Source organism: Mirounga leonina, unplaced genomic scaffold (assembly GCF_011800145.1).
Source record: "Mirounga leonina isolate KUSES-001 unplaced genomic scaffold, KU_Mleo_1.0 Mir_454, whole genome shotgun sequence".
Lineage (NCBI taxonomy): Eukaryota > Metazoa > Chordata > Mammalia > Carnivora > Phocidae > Mirounga > Mirounga leonina.
In genome coordinates this window covers 2,090,896-2,111,588 of record NW_023270763.1, presented here as the reverse complement: position 1 = coordinate 2,111,588, position 20,693 = coordinate 2,090,896, and the positions used below count along the sequence as shown (strand labels likewise).

General features: G+C 47.1%; 1 protein-coding gene across 1 annotated transcript in view; it reads left to right on the top strand.

The window, feature by feature from the left end:
• Window positions 1-20,693, top strand: part of GNA12 (G protein subunit alpha 12) — a 108,026-nt gene that overhangs the window by 39,680 nt on the left and 47,653 nt on the right. The window contains exon 2 of the mRNA XM_034988277.1: window positions 6,084-6,299. Coding sequence (XP_034844168.1) covers window positions 6,084-6,299 — 216 coding nt within the window. The remainder of the gene's footprint in view (window positions 1-6,083; window positions 6,300-20,693) is intronic.

Below are 20,693 nucleotides of genomic sequence, written 5' to 3'. Positions count from 1 at the left end.
TAACAACATTTATTTTGAAATGAGATAACAGGATTTGCAAGTTTTGGTCTCCATCCAGTAAAACCGAACCCCCCCCCCCCAATCTACATCCCCAGCAGACAGGGAATCTCTTCTTTGACTAGAAGTTTAAATTGCTGGATTTATAAATTGTCTTAAAAATGTGCTCTTTGAACAGTCTAAAGTGTTACATAGTATCGAGATGAAGTCACCAAACTGCATACGACTTAAACTGTTCATATTTGGGTAACTGAATAAGATGTATGGTTCTGAAAAAATTAATACTTCCGTAACATTGTTACTGAAAGAAGAGCTCTCCTTAAAGCCATTAGTGAGACAAGCAAATTGTCTTCTGCCCTAATTTTTTTTCTTTGTCTTATGAGTGTATATGGATTTTAGGATTTTCTGGGCTTTGTGTTCTGGGAAATAGGTCTTTCATTACAAAAGAATGAGGCAAGGTGTTTTGTAAAATGCCTGCTATGTAGTAGTATCTTTCCTCTAAGACAGCAGCAGCTCTGTATAACGGTGGTTCAGTGAACCCATGTAGTGTCAGTTCTGCCAAAGTATAGTAAATAGAACATTTCCAAAGACTTCATGCTCTCTCGAGAAAGCAAGAAAAAGAAGACTCCAATTTTAGGCAGAAACCTCTCCTTTATCTCGATTTTTTGGGTGTTCAGAACAAAGTTGGCAGAGAGTAGTTTTTCACTAGGATAAATTGTAAAAAGCAAGAGGGACCTCTTTTTTCCTGATGCTTTTTTTCTTCCAAATGAAGGGACTAGGGTACAGAAAACAGACCATAGCTAACTGGTATAATTCAAAGTTCATCGGCAGTTTTGTCAATTTCCCTGGATTTTTAAAAAGAGAAATAAGGAGCCTTTTCTTCGTGTTTGGGAGCAGTTAATTTGGGCCGGTTCCAAGCTTGCCTGGGTGGCAGCGTGTGCAGGGAACACAGGCTGCTTTTGGATAGACTAGGGTTTTTTAAGCCAAACCTGTGTTCACCCCAATAATTAGGGAAGGCCTGGTCTGTGCAGTGTTGAAAGCAGGCTTGGAAATGATCACTCAGTCTTCCAAGTCCGTTTTGATTCCCTGCCTTCATCTCCAACATATAAAAACGAAATTCCCCAGGGGGCAGAGGTTCAATTTCCCTTGTGAGGGAGGAGGTGCTCCTTGTGAGGCTGAACTTTCTTCGTGCGTGAAAAGGGCACTGACGAGATACCTGGTGTGTCAGACCGAATTTGCTGACTGTGACTTGTGCAGGCTGGGCCATCAGGAATGGTAGGTGGGTTGGTTACCTGACTTGGGGCTGGGCTGGGGGTGGGCTGAGATCCTGACCCAGCTCTTTTGCCGGGCGAGGCACCTCATGTGCCAGGACGGCTTTGTCTGATTTGCACAAAGGTGCTGTGACCCTGTGCCAAGAATCTTACCGGAGAGATCTCTTCTACCTTCTCTGTATGCAGATTTTTTTGTTGTTGTTGTGCAGCATGTGGAGAATATGAAACATCTTTGTTTTCTTGGGTTCTTGTCCTTTTGGGCAGATGGGAGTTTGGTGTGAAGTTGTCAGAGAAAGTAGGGAGATGTGAAGGACCCAGAGGCAGGAATGGGGTGCTTGGAGCCCAGAAGCAGGAGAGCTAAGGATTTATTCAAGTCCTGTTTCCCCACTGGGTGGGTTCTAACCCACTGTTGCCACTTGCTGACATTGACCTGCACTTCAAAAGCTCACTTGGAGACCCATCCCTCTCGCTTTTCCTACTGGCCCCTCGTAAACCTTCCCTTTCCACGCCACGAAATTGGAGCATTTATTGTCTCGGCTGCTGGTTAACTTCTTTTTTTTTTTTTTTTTAAGATTTTATTTATTTATTTGAGAGAGAGAGAATGAGAGAGAGCACATGAGAGGGGGGAGGGTCAGAGGGAGAAGCAGACTCCCTGCCGAGCAGGGAGCCCGATGCGGGACTCGATCCTGGGACTCCAGGATCATGACCTGAGCCGAAGGCAGTCGCTTAACCAACTGAGCCACCCAGGCGCCCTGCTGGTTAACTTCTTAAAAAACTTTTTATTTTGAAATAATTATAGGTTCTCAGGAACTTGCAAAGATGATGGGGAGAGGTATCACACAGTTTCCCCTAGTGGTTACGTTTTCTAGAACTGCAGTGCGAGCTCACCACTAGGAAATTGATGCTGGTACTGTGTGTGCGTGTGTGTGTGTGTGTGTGTATGTGGGTGGGGGAGGGAGGGAGAGATTCTGTGACGAGCTCTCCCACATGAGGGTCTGTAGCCAACACAGCTCAGCTCCATCACCTCCAAGACCCTATCACTGCCCTGGTACAGTCACCTGCCCCCCTGCTTCCCCTGCCATCCCCAGTCCCTGACAGCGGCTAATTTGTATCCTATCTTTATAACTTTGCCACTTCAAGAATATTCTATAAATGGAACCACATAGTATGTGACCTTTTGAGATTGCCTTTTTTACTCTGCATAATTTTGAGATCCACCCGGGTTGTTGCATGAATCAAGTGTGTTCGTTCCCTTTTACTGCCGAGTCCTATTCCGTAGTACAGAGGCCCCCACAGAGTGTAACCATTTCTCTGTTGAGGGACTTCAGGGTTGTTGTGAATAAAGCTGCTCTGGGCATTCTTGCACAGGATTTTGTGAGGACCTAAATTCCCATTCCTCTGGGTTCAACGCCCAGGAGTGAGATTTCTGGATTGTATGATAAGTATATGTTTACTTGTTTAAGAAACTAGAAAACCGTTTTCCAGAGTGGCTGTGCCCTCTCGCAGCCCCATCAACGATGCATGAGACAGCAAATATCTTTGTGTCCTCACCCCCATTTGGTGTCCTCACTGGTTTTGTTTTAGATGTTTTAATAGTGGGTAGTGATACCTTGCCGAAGTCTTAACCTGCTTCGCCCTCACCTGCTTACTTGCTGTCTGTGTGTGCTTTCTGGTGAAACATCTCTTCATACCTTCTGCCCATTTTCTAACTGGATTGTTTTTCCAGCTGTTGAGTTTTGAGTGTTCTTTATATATTCTAGATAGAAGTCCTTGGTTAGAGATGTGGTGGGTTGTTTTTTGTTTTTTTTTCCAGCCTCTTAAGAGTCTTTTGCAGAACAGAGTTTTGAGTTTTATGAAATCCAGTTTATTCATATCTTTCTTTTATAAATCAGGCATTTCGTGTTCTAAAAACTATTTACCAAGCTGTATATGCTGACCATTTTCTCCTATGCTGTAGTTTTATGTTTTTTTTTTTTGTTTTTTTTTTAAGATTCTATCTATTCATTTGACAGAGGGAGACACAGCGAGAGAGAGAACACAAGCGGGGGAGTGGGAGAGGGAGAAGCAGGCTTCCCGCTGAGCAGGGAGCCTGATGTGGGGCTCGATCCCAGGACCCTGAGATCATGACCTGAGCCGAAGGCAGATGCTTAACGACTGAGCCACCCAGGCGCCCCTATAGTTTTATGTTTTGAGTTAATTCTCCAGTGTCATTTGTTGAAAAGGGTATTCTTCGGGCACCTGGGTGGCTCAGTTGGTTAAGCGACTGCCTTCGGCTCAGGTCATGATCCTGGAGTCCCAGGATCGAGTCCCGCATCGGGCTCCCTGCTCGGCAGGGAGTCTGCTTCTCCCTCTGACCCTCCCCCCTCTCATGTGCTCTCTCTCATTCTCTCTCTCTCAAATAAATAAATAAAATCTTAAAAAAAAAAAAAAGAAAGAAAGAAAGAAAAGGGTATTCTTCCTCTGTGTAATTGCTTTTGGATCTTTATAAAAATCAGCGGGCCATGCTTGTGTGGGAGCATCGTTGGGTTCTCGCCTATGTTCAGTTGACCTAGGTGTCTGTTCCTTCACTAAATCCACACAGTCTTGATTATTATAGCTGTATAGTAAGTGTTGAAATTGAGTGATTCCTTTCACTTAATTTCTGTAAATTGTTTTAGCTAATCTAGCACCTTTCCATAAATTTTAGAATAACTGTAACTACACACACACATACACACACACACATAGAACACACACCATATCCATACCTATAAAAGATCTTGCTGGGATTTTATAGAAATTGTGTTAAACTTGTATATCAATTTAGAGAGAATTGATGTCATTACTATTTTAAAGCTTCCAATCCATGAACATGGTATGTTCCTCCATTTAATAGGTTTACTTTGATTTTTTTCATCATTTTGTTTTCAGCATACAAGTCCTGTACATGTTTTATAAGATTTATACTCTTTTAGTGATTGCTAATAATATTGCATTTTAAATTTCAATTTCTACATGTTCATTGCTAGTAGACAGTTGACTTCTGTGGGTTGATTTTTACGTCCAGTGACCTTGCTGAATGAGTTCACTTGAATTCTAGGAGGCTTTTTTGGTAGGTTCCTTGGGATTTTCTACATAGATATCATTTCATTTCTTCTGAAGGTAGGCTTAGTTTTATTTTCTCTCTCTCTCTCTGATCTTTACACCTTATATTTCTATTCTTTATCTTACTGTACTGGCTAGAACTCCCAATACCATGTTGATTGGCACTGCTGAGAGTGGGCATCCTTGTCTTGTTCCCAGTTTTGGAGGAAAGGATTCAGCTGTAGGTTTTTGTCAGTGTTCGTTAAGTTAAGGAAGTTCTCCTCTATTCCTAGTTTTCTGGGTGTTTTTATCATGAATGGGTGTTAATTTTTTTTAATTCCTAGGTCTTTCTCTCTAGCTAGATTCTGAGTTTCTGGAGATCAGACTCTGCTTCATAAACATTTTATTTACCTGCAGTGCCTAGCTTGTGCTTTTCCCGGAGTAAGCATTGAACTTATGTTTGTGGATCAGTACAAACGGGCCTGGTTACTGATGGCACATGCGTGTGGGTCCTAAGGAGGGAACTCACAGGAACACCTCTCACCAGCAGTCCCGATCTGCTAGGCCTGGAGGAGAGATCCTAGCTATTCTTTCTGGTCCCCGTTACCATTTGACTCGGTGGTTTCAGGCAGAAATGGAAGTTGTAGGCACCAGACTGATGCTGCAGTAGAGATACAAGGAAAGCAGAGACCTGAGGAGTCCTCTCTGACCCAAGTGTTGGAAGTGAAACTTTTTAGGGTAACTGCCAACTAAAAACCACTGAGTTGTACACTTTAAATGGGGGAATTGTATGTTATGTGACTTATATCCAATAAAGATGTTATTTTTTTTTTTAAAGCAAGTGCCAAGTGGGCAGTGAGGTCTGGGATTTTCTGTGCCAGGGGGTGAGTTACTGCTCCCAGTCGTTTGGGGTCTGAGCCCGTGAAGGCTTTTCCAGACAGGCCCCCTGCTGCTCTTCGCCCACTGCAGTATTCACTGGGTCCCCTCAGAACTTAGAAACTGGCTTAGGTACAGTATTGCTAATTCGGAAGCACTAGCCTAAGAGCGATGAACTGGACCTACTTCCCAGTGGGACCAGATCTCCCACAGTCTGGACGCTTCTGCTCCTGTACTTAAGGCGAGTCTGTGAGGTAAGAACGGGGCCGGAAGTACTTTTAACAGTGAGGAACTAAGAAAAAATGAAAACAGGCGCCTGGGGGGCTCAGTTGGTGAAGTATCTGCCTTCAGCTCAGGTCATGATCTCAGCGTCCTGGGATGGGGTCCCACATTGGACTCCCTGCTCAGCGGGAAGCCTGCTTCTCCCTCTCCATCTGCTGCTCCCACTGCTCCTGTTCTCTCTCTCTCACTCATGTTCTCTCTCAAAATAAATAAATAAAATCTTTTAAAAAATAATGAAGTTTCTCATTATCACTAGCAGTGGTGGCATTAAATCGAGGATGTGCCCCCCCAGCTCCTGTTTTAGGGGGACGGGCAGGCCGCTCGGCTTGTGGTGCATTTCGGTTTTGTCCTGTTTCCCGACTGCTGGCCACTCTTTAAGCTGAAAGAGGCACTGTGTCCTCCTGGTGTGGAGCAGCTGCCAGGTTTCAGCGAGTTGAGACCTGGGTGCCTTGATGAAGCGAACCAAGAGACCGATCCTGGTGGATGGCCTGGGAGTTTTCTGCTTGATGACAGTCGATGCCCATGCAGAGGCTCTCTGTTGTGATGTTGTCTTGGAAGCACAATTAAACCCTTTCTGTGTCTTTTATCTCGCAGGGCTCAAGGGTTCTTGTTGATGCACGAGACAAGCTTGGCATTCCGTGGCAGTATTCGGAAAATGAGAAGCACGGCATGTTCCTCCTGGCCTTTGAGAACAAGGCGGGGCTGCCTGTGGAGCCCGCCACCTTCCAGCTGTACGTCCCCGCGCTGAGCGCTCTCTGGAGGGACTCCGGCATCAGGGAGGCTTTCAGCCGGAGGAGCGAGTTCCAGCTGGTGAGTGGTGCGCAGGCCCCAGGGCGGCACGGTTGTGTTTTACGTGGCTGATTGGACCTTCAGTAGAAGTTCCTTAAAAACTGTCAAAGTACCGGCCAGCTGCGCGTTGCTGTAAATCCTAACATTCAACAACAAAAACACATAACGGAAGCAAATCAAGCTATTAAATGGTTTAAGGGGGCAACGTGAATTCAGTCTGGCTGAGTCAATGTTTTGTTCAAAGAGTACGAAGGATTCTTAAAATACTAAAATTCAGTGTAACTCACGGAACTCAAAGCGTTTAGGCCTTATTCATAGTAGGAAATTACTGTCTCCTGAGAGCTGCTTTCCAGCTTGTACCATGTGGGTCTTGGCCAGTCGTGACTGTGTCCAGATCAGCACCTTGGGAGCGAATCTGAACCTTCCCAGTTGCTCTTCTTGGATTCTTTCCTTTGATTTTAAAGTCTGAAAGTTTCGAAATGCCTGGTCGTCTCTGTCATTTAGATTCGTCTAAGACATGCCTGTTGGCATTTTGGCTTTTTCCTCAATGTCCTTCATTCGCCGTAGACGGAGTATCTGGTTTCTGCTGTCACTGGCACAGTGGTTCCCGCCCGCGCCATCCACGCCCGTCCATGCCCAGGGGCTCCGAGCACCTGGGACTCCCATGCCGTCTGCCCCTGGGAGCTGTCACCCCAAGTTCGGAACCATCAGTCCCCTCCTTTCCTAGAGCTTTGCCATAATATGTACTTTTCAAGTTTTCTCTATTTTCAAACTTGATATAAACCGTATATATTCTCCTGTGACCTGCAGGTTTGAGATTGATTCATGTTGCTGGTGTGGCTGGGGTTCCTTCATTTTCACTGCAGGAATAAATCAGGGGGGTCCGTTCTCTCTGTGCTGTGGCCTTTCTTGTGTGTCTCCCGACATACGTGTGCAGGGGTTTCTTCGGGACATGTCCCGTGTGAGCAAGACTGCCTGGTCATTGGGCACATAGACCTCCGAATAGACAAGATCTGTCCGATCATTTTCCAGAGTGGTTGTAGAGAGTCCCTGTTGCTCTCATCCTTGCTGATACTGAGGGTTACCCAACTTTAAAAATTGTATTAGTATCTCCTTATGGTTTCATTGAAATCTCCCTGATGATATTCATCGGCTACATGTGTTTTCTGGGCTGTGCCTATTGATGATTTTCCCAGTTTTTTTTAATGAGTGATTTGTATTGGAGGGTCCTGCGGATGGTCTGCCTGGTCATTTTTTCCGTCCAGTTTCCATATGCTCTTCACCCTGTCTCTGCTGAGGCTGACCTCTTAAAGAGATGGAGTAGGGCCGTCAGTGCCAGGAGATGGGTGTGGAGCTGCATGGTGAATGAAGCTACAGACCCCAATCTGGTTCCACCGTTTTCCCTCGAGGAGCTTTCCCAAGTCCCCAGATCCTGCTCGGGACCCCACACAGCCTCAGTCGTCACTCTCCTTAGTCTCCAATCTGTGACCGACCTCCGTCTTGTCTTGGTTTCCATGACCTCGACACTTCGGGAGCACTGGCCAGTTATTTTGTGGTGTCTCTATTTGGGTTTCTCTGGTATTTCCTCATTGTTAGAATGAGGTGATGCGTTTTTTGGCAGGAAAACCGCAGAAGGGATGATGTACCCACTCAGAGCATCCTTTCAGGGGTTCAGCTCCTGGTGACATGAGGCTGGGCTTGCAGGGTCTCTGCTGTAGAGTTACTCTCGTTCTCGTTACTGTTAAGTATTTGGAGACAATGCAGATATCCTGTTTCTCCTCAAGCGTTGGCCCACTCATTTTAATATCCACTGGCGGATCTTACAGGTGACATTTTTATAACCCTTTCTCATCTTTGCAGTCTTTTTCAAGTTAACTTTTAAAAATTAAGGTGGGAGAGTCAAAAGAATGAGAGGGTGTGGCTGTCCTGGAAAAAAAATCTTAACCTTCTAAAGGGGGCAATGTCAAAAACAACCAGGGAATACAACATCTAAGTGTGAATTTGGGGTTTAAGTCTTTCTCCCTGTAAACGGATATGTTCTAGGAGAGAAGGCGGAAATCGCTACCACCGATTGAGAATTTACTGAAGAAGCCAGTGTAAACCTCCAGAGCCGATTATTTACAACTCGTGTTGAATAAGCATTCGGCCTGGGAGGGTGGTGTGCTGGGGCAGTTTTGCCAGACTTCTGTGTGCTGGTTCCGTTGCACGCTGTGTCCTCAAGCTGGAAGGGACCTCCCAGCTGAGTACCAAAGCCTCGTGTTGGTACAGACCGGGAAATAAGCTGGAGAGGTTATGGTTTGCTCAAGGCCGTGTCCTCTTAATTATCACCATGATGAACTCGAGCCTCAAAGCCAGTCTGCTTGTTTCTCCATTCATTTATTCATCCAGCGTTTATGGAGCACCTTCTGTGTGCTGGACACTGTGTAGTATGCTGGGGATACAGCAGCGATGAGACCAACCATGAGTCTGTCCCCGAGAGCCTTTAATCTAGACCTAACCTTGGTGTGGGGTTCAGGTAAGGCTGCCAGAAGGTGGATATCGGTGTCTCTGTTTCTGTCTTGTGCCCCCACAGCCGGGCTCTCTGAAGACCCGGTGCCTGGGAGGTGTACGTTCCAGGGAGCTGGCTACCCTTCAGGACTGTCCTCACCAAGGGCAACAGTGACAGTGGGTTTGGTTCATTGGGTAGTTAGGTGTTTGTTACTCTCATACTTGATACTTTTCTATAGGTTTCCTTTTATTTTAAAAAATTAGAGCATTTTCTTAAGAGAGGTGGGCAGTAGGCCTTCCTAGCCCTCGTGGCCGAGGAGTGCAGTCACGGCCAGCCGTGAGGGGTCTGAGCATCGTCGTGCGGCATGATCAGCCCTCCCCTGCCCCGTCTGCAGCCCATCCCTCACCTCTCTTCTCTGTGGATCTTCCTCGTAGTGTCAGAACCTTTCCAGGGTGATGCTTCATCAACTTGTTTTTTGCTTTTTCTCTCCTCCCCTGGTGACCAGCCTTTGACCGTCTCTCAGTGGAGAGATCCAGCAGCTTTGAGAATTGCTGTCAGCCAGGTGTGAGATTTTTTTTTCCTGTTCCCTCTGCCCTCTGAGTTTTACTTTACCATTCCAGGCAGAGGCAGAAACAAAAAGGGGAGGAAGAAAGGCCAAGTCTGGTGACTGCCTTGTGGTGAGTAGGGGTGGGTGTGCAGGGCGGGAGTCTTCCTGCTTCGGAGCGGAGACGGCTGTGCCCTTCTGTGTGTTCGCGGCCGTCGGCTGCCATTCATGTGCAGAATTCGGTACAACCTCCTGCAGCTCAGAAAAGAGGAAGGAAGATAACCGACTACGTTAGACCTCGTCTTTCAACCACGTTTGAGGAAGACACAGCAAGACACCAAACCGAAAGGTTGTTCTCGTGGGTGTAACGAATATGAATATTGTCTACTTCTATGGCTTTTCTCTAATAAAAGAGAAGTTTGGATTTTTAAGCGTGTCTTGCAGATTATGAACTAATTAATCTGCTTGTAATATTGAATATGGATAATATTTCCACAGTTGGTCTGCTTTCTGTTACACCTTTGAATTTAGGGTCTCATTCATCAGAACAGTACAGCGTAGGTGTGCCCGCGGTCGTCTGTGCATAAGTCCTGGCACGGATAGGGCCCATGGGTTTGCACGTCGTAGTCCTCCTCGCTGGGCGTGCGGCCGGTGGACTTTCAGCCCTTTCTGCGTGCCAGGCCCTTTGCTGAAGTCAAGTCCCATTTATTCTGAAAGCTTGTATGCAAACAAATGATAGCAGTAAAATGTGCCGAGAAATATAAATGAGGCTACATTAGGGTTAAAGGGAGAAAATGGGCAATTCTAACCTGGCAGGTAGCAGTCAGGGGAGATGTTTTGGAGGAGATTTGTAAAAATGAGGTAGAATGAACCACTGGGGACGGTTGGCAGTGAGGTGGCAGAGGGGGCGCTGCAGATGATGTGCGGGGCCATGAGGGTGGCAGGGAGACGCTCTGTGCCTTCCGTGGCTCTGCCCCCTTCTCTGTGCTCGGGCCATTCGGGCCTAGCTTCCCTACCAGCTTTACTGTGGGGGGGGTGGGGGGGCATCTTTTGCACAACTCTGTTAAATAGTTCATGCTCATCTTCATCTTCATTGTCGGACATTTACAACTTGGTGTTACTCTTAGGTCAGGTGTACCCTTTCCTGGCTCAGAGGACTGGGCATTAGTCCTGGGAGCTGGGTGCCTCACGTGCCTTCTCGTGGCATCTGTGCAGAGGCTGGGGCGACCACACAGTAGGTATGCTGCACACACAGGACAGTTCACATGGATTGTGAGTCACTTTTACAGCCTTTTGGTTCTTATTTCCAAGGCGCAGGGCCTTGTGCTTTCTTGAGACTGCCTTCCTTCCTTTGCTTTGGAAGATGGGACCGAAGGCTCAGTTCAGAGGAGCAAGTTTCTGTGGACTGCGCAGGGTTTCTTGATTCCTGGGAATCAGATGATTCTGCTTATTACACAGAATGACTTTTGTTTCCCCGTTACGTTTCAAGGAATCGCATCCCTGTAGCCTTACCAGAGATTGCTAGGAAAGGCTGGGTGTTCGGGCTGAATTTTAGGTGTGGAGGACGGTGGTTCATCACAGCTGTGTGGGTGGATGCTGTCTCCTTAGAAGCCGCTGAGTGTGACGTCTTAAGAGGGGAAATGACCCTGTGGCTTAGGGAGTAGCATGCTGACTATAAAAAGAACCACTGGAATCGTCAGCCTAGCACCTGACATAAAATCCACATGTGTCAGACTCCAATTTGGTGGCGCCTGGGGCTGCAGAATTATTCCAGCTTGATTGCTAGACACAGTCTGGGTTGGCTTTGCCTGGTCGCCTGCCCTTCCCGTCCCTCACCCCAGTGGTGCGCGCTGATTAAGGGCCACAAGAACATGGCTTACAAGTTCTCGGGCTTGGAATGCCTCATTGGGAAAGCTCCGAGATAAAGTAGTGCCCCAGTTCTCCTTTGCATTTCCGAAACAAACGTCCGTTGGGCCGGGTGGTAGTTATATCATCTGAGAAAAGAATGAACCAGTCCCTTTTCAAAAGGCTGGACGCCACAGGTTCATGTTCCTGAGCTTTCTTAGTGGGCCTCTGAGACTCCCGAGAGCGAGGCTAAGCAGAAGATGAGGCCATCTGTAGCTGCAGTCACTTTTTGTAGCTCTCCTTGAGTGCACGTGAATCAAAGGGCCTGATCCCAGCAGCACAGTTTTCTGCACCCAGCTCCGTCCTTCTGGGAACAAATGCCCTCCGTGATGGCGTGGCTGTTGTTTTGAGCCATATGGGAAGGGTTCCCTGGAAACTGGTGGATTAGGAATAAGACCTGAGGTCGCAGCATGCCCGGCAGGTGACAGGTTGCATCTGCGGGCTGTTTGGGGAGAACACAGGCGTTTTCCACTGAGTCTGGGGAGGCTCGTCTGGCTGTGTCTCGGCCTGCCTGAGTGCCGCCCAGGCACCTGCCGTTCACTGGACTCCTTCGCTCTGTCCTCTTCTCTCTGTCATCAGGATGCCCTGTAGTCGTGATTTTTCTAAATGCTGTAATCGGAGGTTTTAGACTAGAGGGAGACCGGAAACCCCCAGCAGGTGCGGTGAGCACGGTGCCTTTAGAGCGAGGTGTTTCTCGTGGTGCAGGTGGGGCATTTCAGACTCTTCCTGCTTCCCAGCGATGCCGGTGCTCCTGGGCATCCGCTGCTGCTGTGACATGCGGTGGCAGAAAACCCCGAACGGGAGGGCCTCTCTCCCCTTCTCTGGTGAACAAGTCCCGGGACAGCCAGTCCAGCCATGGGGGGTGGGCCTCTCTCCAGGCCCTTCGCAGGGTCCTGCTGTGGGGCTCCTTTCCTCGGCTTGAGCCCCAGCCAGACAGCAGGAGGAGGGTGCAAAGGAGCGGCCCACCCTCTTCCTTTCAGGGCGACTTCCTGCAAGCACCACCAGCCGCGTCCTCGTAAATCTCTGGGAGCTGAGTCCCATGGCCACACCTACAGGGGAGGCTGTTGCCTGTGGGCCCTCCTGGCCTGGTGTTACTGAGGCAGAAGCCCAGAAGGGCCCCAGGCCGGGCCGGTAGCCAGCAGCCCCTGCCAGAGTCCCTCTGGGACCTCTCTGCCTCTAAGACGATTGGGGGCGGGGGTTAGTGCTCAGTGGGGAGCCCCAGGGAGGGAGAGTTGGGTCTCTAAGTTATTTTCACTTTCCTTTGTTGGGTGAGGAGATGGTCGTAATAGCACATAATAGGACACTCTAAAGTATCCTCTGCTGGCTAATGGAGATACCGCGCAACTGCGTTTTCCATCTTGTGTGTCCTTCTGAATTCTACGGAATTCATTCCTTCAGCAAATATTTGTGGAGCAGCCACCCTGTGTCCTGGGGAAGTAGCAGCAAACAAACAACATAAGGAGCTGACTTTCTGATAAGAGGAGCCAGTCGATAAATTAGCAGGCGTGCGTGTGTGTGTGCGCACATGTGCCCGAGGGCGTGTATTGTGTGTGTTAGAGGAAAACATCAGGGAACTGGGAGGGGGGCAGGGGGGAGTCTGCTTCGATGAATAGGGTGATCACAGGGTGGGGGTTCTGTAGCATAGTCTTGGTGCTCCCACATTTGTGCTCCCTTCCATCGTGGTATCAAGTTGAGAGTACTGCCCCAGAGCCAGGCTACGTATTCTACTCTCTCCATGGTCTGGTGTAGCCTTGGGACTCTGTTCTGCGTCTTGCTCTTGAAATGACTGGGCAGGTCTGCCCCAGCCCCTCCATCTCCCCGTGGGCTGCTGACCCGTGCCAAGAGCCTGGGTGGTCAGCACAAGCCCACAGTGGAAGTGATCATACAGAACACAGCCAGAGGCACCTGGGCCATATTGTTGAAGCGTCTGTGTCTGGGCTGGAGCCCGGACTCCTGTAGCTTCCCCGAGTGGCATTTGAGAACCCTGAAGGAGGTGGGAGAGCAGGCCTTGTAGGTGTCAGGGGAAGGGGGAGGTTTCCTCGCTGGGAGAGTGACCAGTGCAAAGGCCCTGGGGTGGGGTCAAGTTTTGTGTTCCAGAGCCCAGTGAGCAGGTAGGGTAAGAGGGGACAGGTTCCCAGAGCAGAGGTGTTTATGTGGTTTGATTTACATTTTAACAGGATTGTTTTGGCAGCTGTTTCGATAATAGAAACAGGGAGGCCTGTTTGGAGGCTTTTACAATAATCTAGGTGACAGGATGGTGGCTCAGATCAGCATGATCATGGTGGAAGCGATGAGAAGTGGTCAGGTCTGTGTCTTAGAACTGGAGAGGAATTTGGAAGTCCTCTGGTCTCATTGCCCATCCAGCTTAAGGATTCCCTCGGCATTAGCCCTGTGGCTGATACTGAGCCCAGTATTTTATTTTATATGTTAAATTGAGACCACTGTTGGAGAGTCCCTTTCTCTTTGTGAGTGACTTCCGGGCCACCTGTGTGTCTGGAACGGCCCCTGGAGCCCACACAAGTAAACCCTGTGCTCGTGGTGTCTGTGTCCAAACACGTCCCGCCGTCCGTGCTCACTGCCAGGGACACGCGTCAGACTGCACGTCCCGGTCTTTCTGTGAAGGTCAGTCACCCTTCATTTCCTGAGGTCTCAAGATCGGGAGTGCCAAGAGTGAAGATCTCCGGCAGTGGAGGGCAGGTTACAGCAGCTTAGAGAGCCACACGCCCCCCAGGTGAAGCATCAGCCCCTCCTGTCCTGCTGGGGGAGCAGCGGGGTTCCCACGTGTTCCATTAGTGTGGAATTGGGCTCTAATTAGCAAACACTGAAGTCAGCCAACAGCCCCTTTCTCATGTTCCTACCGTGCGTACCTTCTCATGCTGTGCAGCAGAGAACCTCCCCGTCCCCTCTGCAGTCCTGGGTTTATCTCCAGCCATGCTAGTTTTATTCCTCTTAAATTTTTACCAGCTGAAAAGTGGAACAACTCCATGATTATTAGTTCTTTTCTTGCATGCATTAGCCATTTATAGTAATTCTGTGAGTTGCCAGTGATACCCTTTACTTCCTTTCCTCTTTTGGGAACAAGTTTCTATTGATTTATATTAGTCTATTACTAGGTGCTCATTTTGGTATCACACCTTTTTTTTTTTTAACTTTATATTTTGAAATAATCATAAATTCACGGGAAGTTGCAAAGATAGTACAGAGAGGTCCTTACGTCCTTGGCCCATTTTCCCCTGTGGGTAGATCTTACATGACTCCAATATAATAAGAAAACCATGAAATTGACATTGGTGCAGCGTGTGTGTGTGCATGCGTGTGCAGCTCTGTGTCCCGGGTAACCGCCCCTGGAGTCAAGACACGGAATGAACTGCTCCATCACCGCAGAGATCACCCTCGTGCTGCTCCTTCTTAGTCACACACCTCCCTTCCTCCACCACCCCTGCCCCTGGCAACCGCTGATTTGTTCTCCATCCCTAAAGTTTATCAGCTTGCATGAATGCAGTCATAGTACGTGGGAACCTTTGGAGGCTGACCTCTCGAGATGCCCATTTATTTCTGGGTAGCTCTTCCTGGTCTGGAGGCGTCACAGGAACTACAAATGCGGCCAGATACGCAGTTACAGACACGTATGTACGTACACATATATGAAGAATCATCATCTGTATCTTAGAAGAATAGCTCAGGAATGGTAGAGATTAGTGAATAATTTCTAGAGAAAGTGGAGTACTATTTCAGGTCCTAGGAGACTAGAAATTAGTTTCGGTTTGGTACTGTGTGCGTGTGTGTGTGTGTGTCTAACCTTTCAAACTAAGTTAACTTTTTTTTTTTTAAGATTTTATTCATGTATTTGTCAGAGAGAGCACAAGCAGGGGGAGCGGCAGAGGGAGAGAGAGAAGCAAGCTCCCCACTGAGCAGGGAGCCTGACGTGGGGCTCGATGCCAGGACCCTGGGATCATGACTTGAGCCTAAGGCAGACGCTTAACCGACTGAGCCACCCAGGCGTCCCCTAAGTTAACTTTAATAGTGTGATTCGTAGGGGAAAATTCAGTCTTCTTAAAACCAACTGTTCATGTCAAAGGGACTTGAAATTCTCTAACCAAATCCTCCTATTTGATACTGAGACGGTTGGAGGCCTGGGTGTTGAAGAAATTTGCCTGTGGTGACGCAGCTAATGAACAGCCTGGCCGGGATTACAGTGCAGAGAACCCCAAGGAGCTCCAGCCTTTGAAGGCCCGTCTGAGTCCCGATCCCAGTGCTGGAGGGGGCGGGGCACGCTGAGCTCTCCTCCAGGTGGCTCTTGCCCGAGGACACAGAAGCAGGAAACAGAGCTGTGCTATTCTTGGATCGGGGGGCCAGTGAGAAACTTACGTGTTCCTGCTCACGGTGTTGGCGGTGTTGGCCTTTCCCCTTCGTTTCATTGATCATGACTAGTATTATATACTTACCTCTACAACCTGCTCCCTTGGGGGAAAGATACGAAGTGTTAAGCATTTTAACATAGATCCCTGTGAATACCGTCGCTCTAAAGGTCTGCCTCTGGAGGGTTTGTAAGCTGCTGACATAGTGGTCCAGGTGGAAATGCGGTATCTGCAGGCACACTTCGTTTTGTTGCGCTCTGCAGGTAGTGTGTTCTTTACAAATTAAAAGTTCATGGAACTAGCAGGAGACCCAGAAGTGGAGCCTGAAGATGGGACTGAATTGCACCACTTGAAATAATGAGGAGTTGCTTCTTATGGATGAGCAAAGAAAGTGGTTTCTTGAGATAGCATCTACTCCTGATAAAGATGCTCTGAGGATTCTTGAAATGACAACAGAGGATTTAGAATATTGCATAAACTTAATTGATAAAGCAGCAGCAGGGTTGGAGAGGATTGACTCCAGTTTTGAAAGTTCTGTGGGTAGAACGCAATCCAACAGCATCCCACGCTACAGAGAAATCCCTCATGAGAGGAAGCGTCCATCAGTGCCGCAAACGTCAGTGCTGTCGATTTTAAGAACTTGGCATGGCCACCCCAGCCTGATCAGTCAGCAGCCATCGATGACGAGGCAGACCCTCCACCAGCAAAAAAGACTGTGAGTCCCTGAAAGCTCAGGTGGTGTTAGCATTTCTTAGCCGTCAAGCATTTCTTACTTAAGGCGTTCATAGACATAACGCTGCCGCACACTTACCAGACTACGGTATAGCTTAAACATAGTTTCTGTGTGTAGTGGGAAACCAAAAAATTCATTTGATCAGCTTTATTCTGCTGTGCACTTTATTGCAGTGGTCTGGAACCGAACCTGCAACGTCTCTGAGATGTGACTGTGATGGAATTAATAATAGAGTATTTTGTGTGATAACAAGGCCAGAAACCCCAAGAGAAAGAATAATGGATTTCACTGAGTAAACATTTTTCAGTTTAGTGTGGCAGACGTCAGCACAAAGAAAGTTAAAAGGGAAATGACAAATTAGGAAAAAATCACAACATCTAGCAAAGATGTTTTTTTAATATGTTGAGAGTGTATGAAACAACTACAACATGAGCTCTTATGAACCGGCACATGAAGACTCAGCAGAAGAAGTAAAACTGCCGTCCTCACTGCTGACTGTGCAAGTGCAAATTAAAGCGGTAATGAAGTAATTTTTCTTTTTAAGATTATTTGAGAGAGAGAGAGCACACATGTGCAGGGGGGCGGGCAGAGGGAGAGGGATCTCAAGCTGACTCCCCACTGAGCGCGGAGCCTGACGCGGGCTGGCTCCCATGACCCCGAGATCATGACCTGAGTCGAAACCAAGAGTCGGGCGCTTCACCGACTGAGCCTCCCAGGCGCCCCATGAAGTAACTTCTTGTCAGTCAGACTGGTGGTGATTCTGAAGAATTCCTTGGGCTGATTGAGGTCCTGGGAAATAGGTACTGTCGTCTGTAGGTGGCAAGAGAGCAAGTGGTTTGGTTTCTCTGTGTGTCAGTGTCACATCCTCTGCAGTAATTCATCTTCCAAGGAATTTACTCTGAAGCAGGAACTGTGAGATTTCCGGCTTCTAATCACTGCAGACTAGTTATCCAGAGACTTCTGCCGAAGATAACTTAAAATGCCAGATAGGATGTTGAAAACAACTTTATGGAAGCCTCTAAGTGCCGAGAAGATCGTAAGGACTCCAGGCCAACCCCTGAGAGCGTGGGACCTGCAGAGGTGAGCGGAGCCCTGGCAGCTGTAGTCCTGAGACGTTCGGTGATCTAAACCAGGAGCCTGAACTGTTTCATAGACTTTTCAGGGTCTCAGAAGGAGGTAGAGACTCAAGATTGACAGAGTTGAGGAATCTGACAGGAAACTCCTCTGTAGTGAGCTGGGATCTCGGGGGGGCAGGGGGTGAGCCAAAAGCAAACCCAAAAAATGGGGAGAGTGGAGAGCATTACCTGGCTGCTGAGCCAGGGCAGGGAGGGGAGAGGCAAAGGAAACTGTCTGTAGGCAAGCTCCCTTGAAGACTTGGTGCTCGGCTCCGTAAGGCGGTCCAGGAAGCCCCAGTGCTGTGAGTTTACTTTAAAGTGATACTAGACAGGGTGGTGTGCCTCAGTACCTGGTAGAAGCAAAAGGGGACCTCTCTGGAAAAGACCCTCTCATCCTAACCCTTGGAATTCCCCAGAAATATTTCTAAGGACAGGGGTTGGGGGGAGCGTCCCAGAGATAGCCAGAATCACAAGGAAACAAGGCACAGTACCTAGAACCGGAAGAGAGGACAGCAGAATCTGACCGACAGTGTTTAGGTATTGGGCTTACCAAATGCAGATTTTAAAACAACTATACTCGGGGCGCCTGGGGGCTCAGTCAGTAAAACATCTGGCTCTTGGTCTCAGCTCAGGTCTTGATCTCAGGGTTGTGAGTTCAAGTCCCGTGTTGAGCTCCACACTGGGTGTGGAGCCTACTTAAAAAAAATAAAGTAAAACAACGATAGTTAATATGTTTAAGAAAATAAAAGTCAGAAAATATCTTCAGGAAAAAAACCTGGAAACTATTGAAAGTGACTTAACATATTTTAAAAGAACTTCTAGAATTGGACAATACAAACACCAAAATTAAAACTCAATGGATGTGTTAGGCAGTAGTTTGAGCCCAATAAAAGAGAATATTAATAAAGTAGAAGAAATACAGGAAGCAAATTTCAAGAACATAGAACAGAAAGACAGAAACAGGGAAAATAAGAAAGCTCAGTTGAGAGGCATGGAGCCTGGTGGGAGAAGGTCTAATGTACATTTCAGCAAGAGTTACAGAAAGAAGGCTGGAGCAAAGGCACTATCTGAAGAGATAATGGCTGGTAAAACATCATATCACAGTGAAGAGTCCCAATGAGTCCCAAGCAAGATTAATTAAAAAAAAAAAAAAAAAAAAAACCCACACACCTATAACTAGACCTATCACAACAAAACTGCAGAAGCCAAAGACAGAAAAATCTTAAAAGCAGCTACAGAAAATGGTAGAGATGAACTTTCAAGGAGGGACAGTTTGGCAGCTTTCTTCCCAAAAGCTACAACAGAAACCATGAAGAGTGAATGATGCTTTGAGGTGGTGGTGGTGTGTGAGAGAGTGTAACCACTAATCTAGAAATCTGTAAAATGAAGGTAGAACAGAGACATTTTCAGATAGAGAAAGAGTTTATTATCCCCAATACCAAAGACTCCACTTCAAGCAGAAGGCAAGGGATTCCAGATGGAGGGTTTGAAACATAACAAAGAGTGAAGATTAATTTTTCTATTATTTTTTTCTTTTGTTGGTCATGCTTTTGGTGTCAAATCTTAAGAAATCATGACCAAACCCAAGATTAGAAAGATTTGCCCCTATGTTTTCTTTTTATATTTAGGTTGTCCTCTTACATTTTGATTGTTGATCCATTTTTGAGTTAATTTTTGTATATGGAGTGAGGTAGGGGTCCACCTTCATTCTTTTGCACATGGACATCCAGTGGTCCCTGTTGAACATCTGTCCTTTCCCCATTGAGCGGTCTCCGCCCCCTGGATGAAAATCAGTTGGTCATACATGTTGGGTTTATTTCTTATTCTATTGGTCTGTATGTTTATCCTATGCCAGTAACACACTATTTTGATTACCATAACTTTGTAGTAAGTTTTGAAATTAGGAAGTGTCGGTCTTCCAGCTTTCTTTTCTTTTTCTCATTGTGGTTTTGACTCGCACTCCCCTGAGGACTAATTATGTCAAGCTACTTTTAAGGAAAAATAAAGTAGGAGGGACTTGCTCTTCATGAAGGTCATCAAACTACGGCCCACAGGCTCTTTCATGTGGTGTGTTTTTGTTTGGACCCCCAGCTAAGAATGTTTTTTACATTTTTTAAAACTTAGAGAAAAAGAAGAATATGCAATAAAACGACTATATGTGGTTCACAAAGCCTAAAATATTTACCATCTGGACCTCTACAGGAAAAAAAAAAAAGTTTGCTAACCCCTTCTCTAATAAATCTAACACTGAGATTTGTAGTTTAAAAAAAAAAACAGTTAATAACCAATACAGTGGGGAATTGGTTCAGCAGAATAAGATAAGTAAATTGGTGGAACTACGGGGAGAACAATGAAATTGGATCCTGTGCACACACCCATTTTCAAATGGATTAGAGACCTAAATATGAAAAGCAAAACTACATATTTTTTAGGAGATAGTATAGAACAATCTGTATGATCTTGGTACAGGGAAGAATTTAACTGATTAAAAGTGCAAATGCAGGGGTGCCTGGGTGACTAGGTCGGTTAAGTGTCTGACTTGATTTGGGCTCAGGTCATGATCCTCAGTGTTGTGAGATCGAGCCCTGTGTCAGGCTCCATGCTGAGCCAGGGAGTCTACTTGAGATTCTCCCTCTCTCTCTCTCTCCCCCTCCTAACCACCCCCCCCCGCCCCGGCTCACATGCATGCTCTCTTAAAAAAATAAATAAATAAATAAATGCAAAAGAAAAGACTAGTAATTTGACTACCATCAGATTAAGAACTTCTTCTCATCCAAAGACCCCACCAGCTGTGGGAGTGGAGAACATGTTCGTCATCTATAACTGACAAAGGAAAAGTGTCCAGAATGCTTAAAGAACTTCCACAAATCCACAAGAAATAGGCAATTTAATAGAAAAAGGTTAAAGGCTTAACAGACATTTTTTTAAAGGACTTTATTTATTTATTTATTTTAAAGATTTTATTTATTTGACAGAGAGACACAGCAAGAGAGGGAACACAAGCAGGGGGAGTGGGAGAGGGAGAAGCAGGCTCCCCGCCGAGCAGGGAGCCCGATGCGGGGCTCAATCCCAGGACCCTGATATCATGACCTGAGCCGAAGGCAGACGCCTAACCGACTGAGCCACCCAGGCACACCGATTTTATTAATTTATTAGAGAGAGTGCACACACAAGCGGGGGAGGGGGGAGGGAACAAGGGAGAGGGAGAAGCAGACTCCCTGAGAGAGAGCCCAAAGTGGTGCTCGATCCCAGAACCTTGGGATCATGACCCG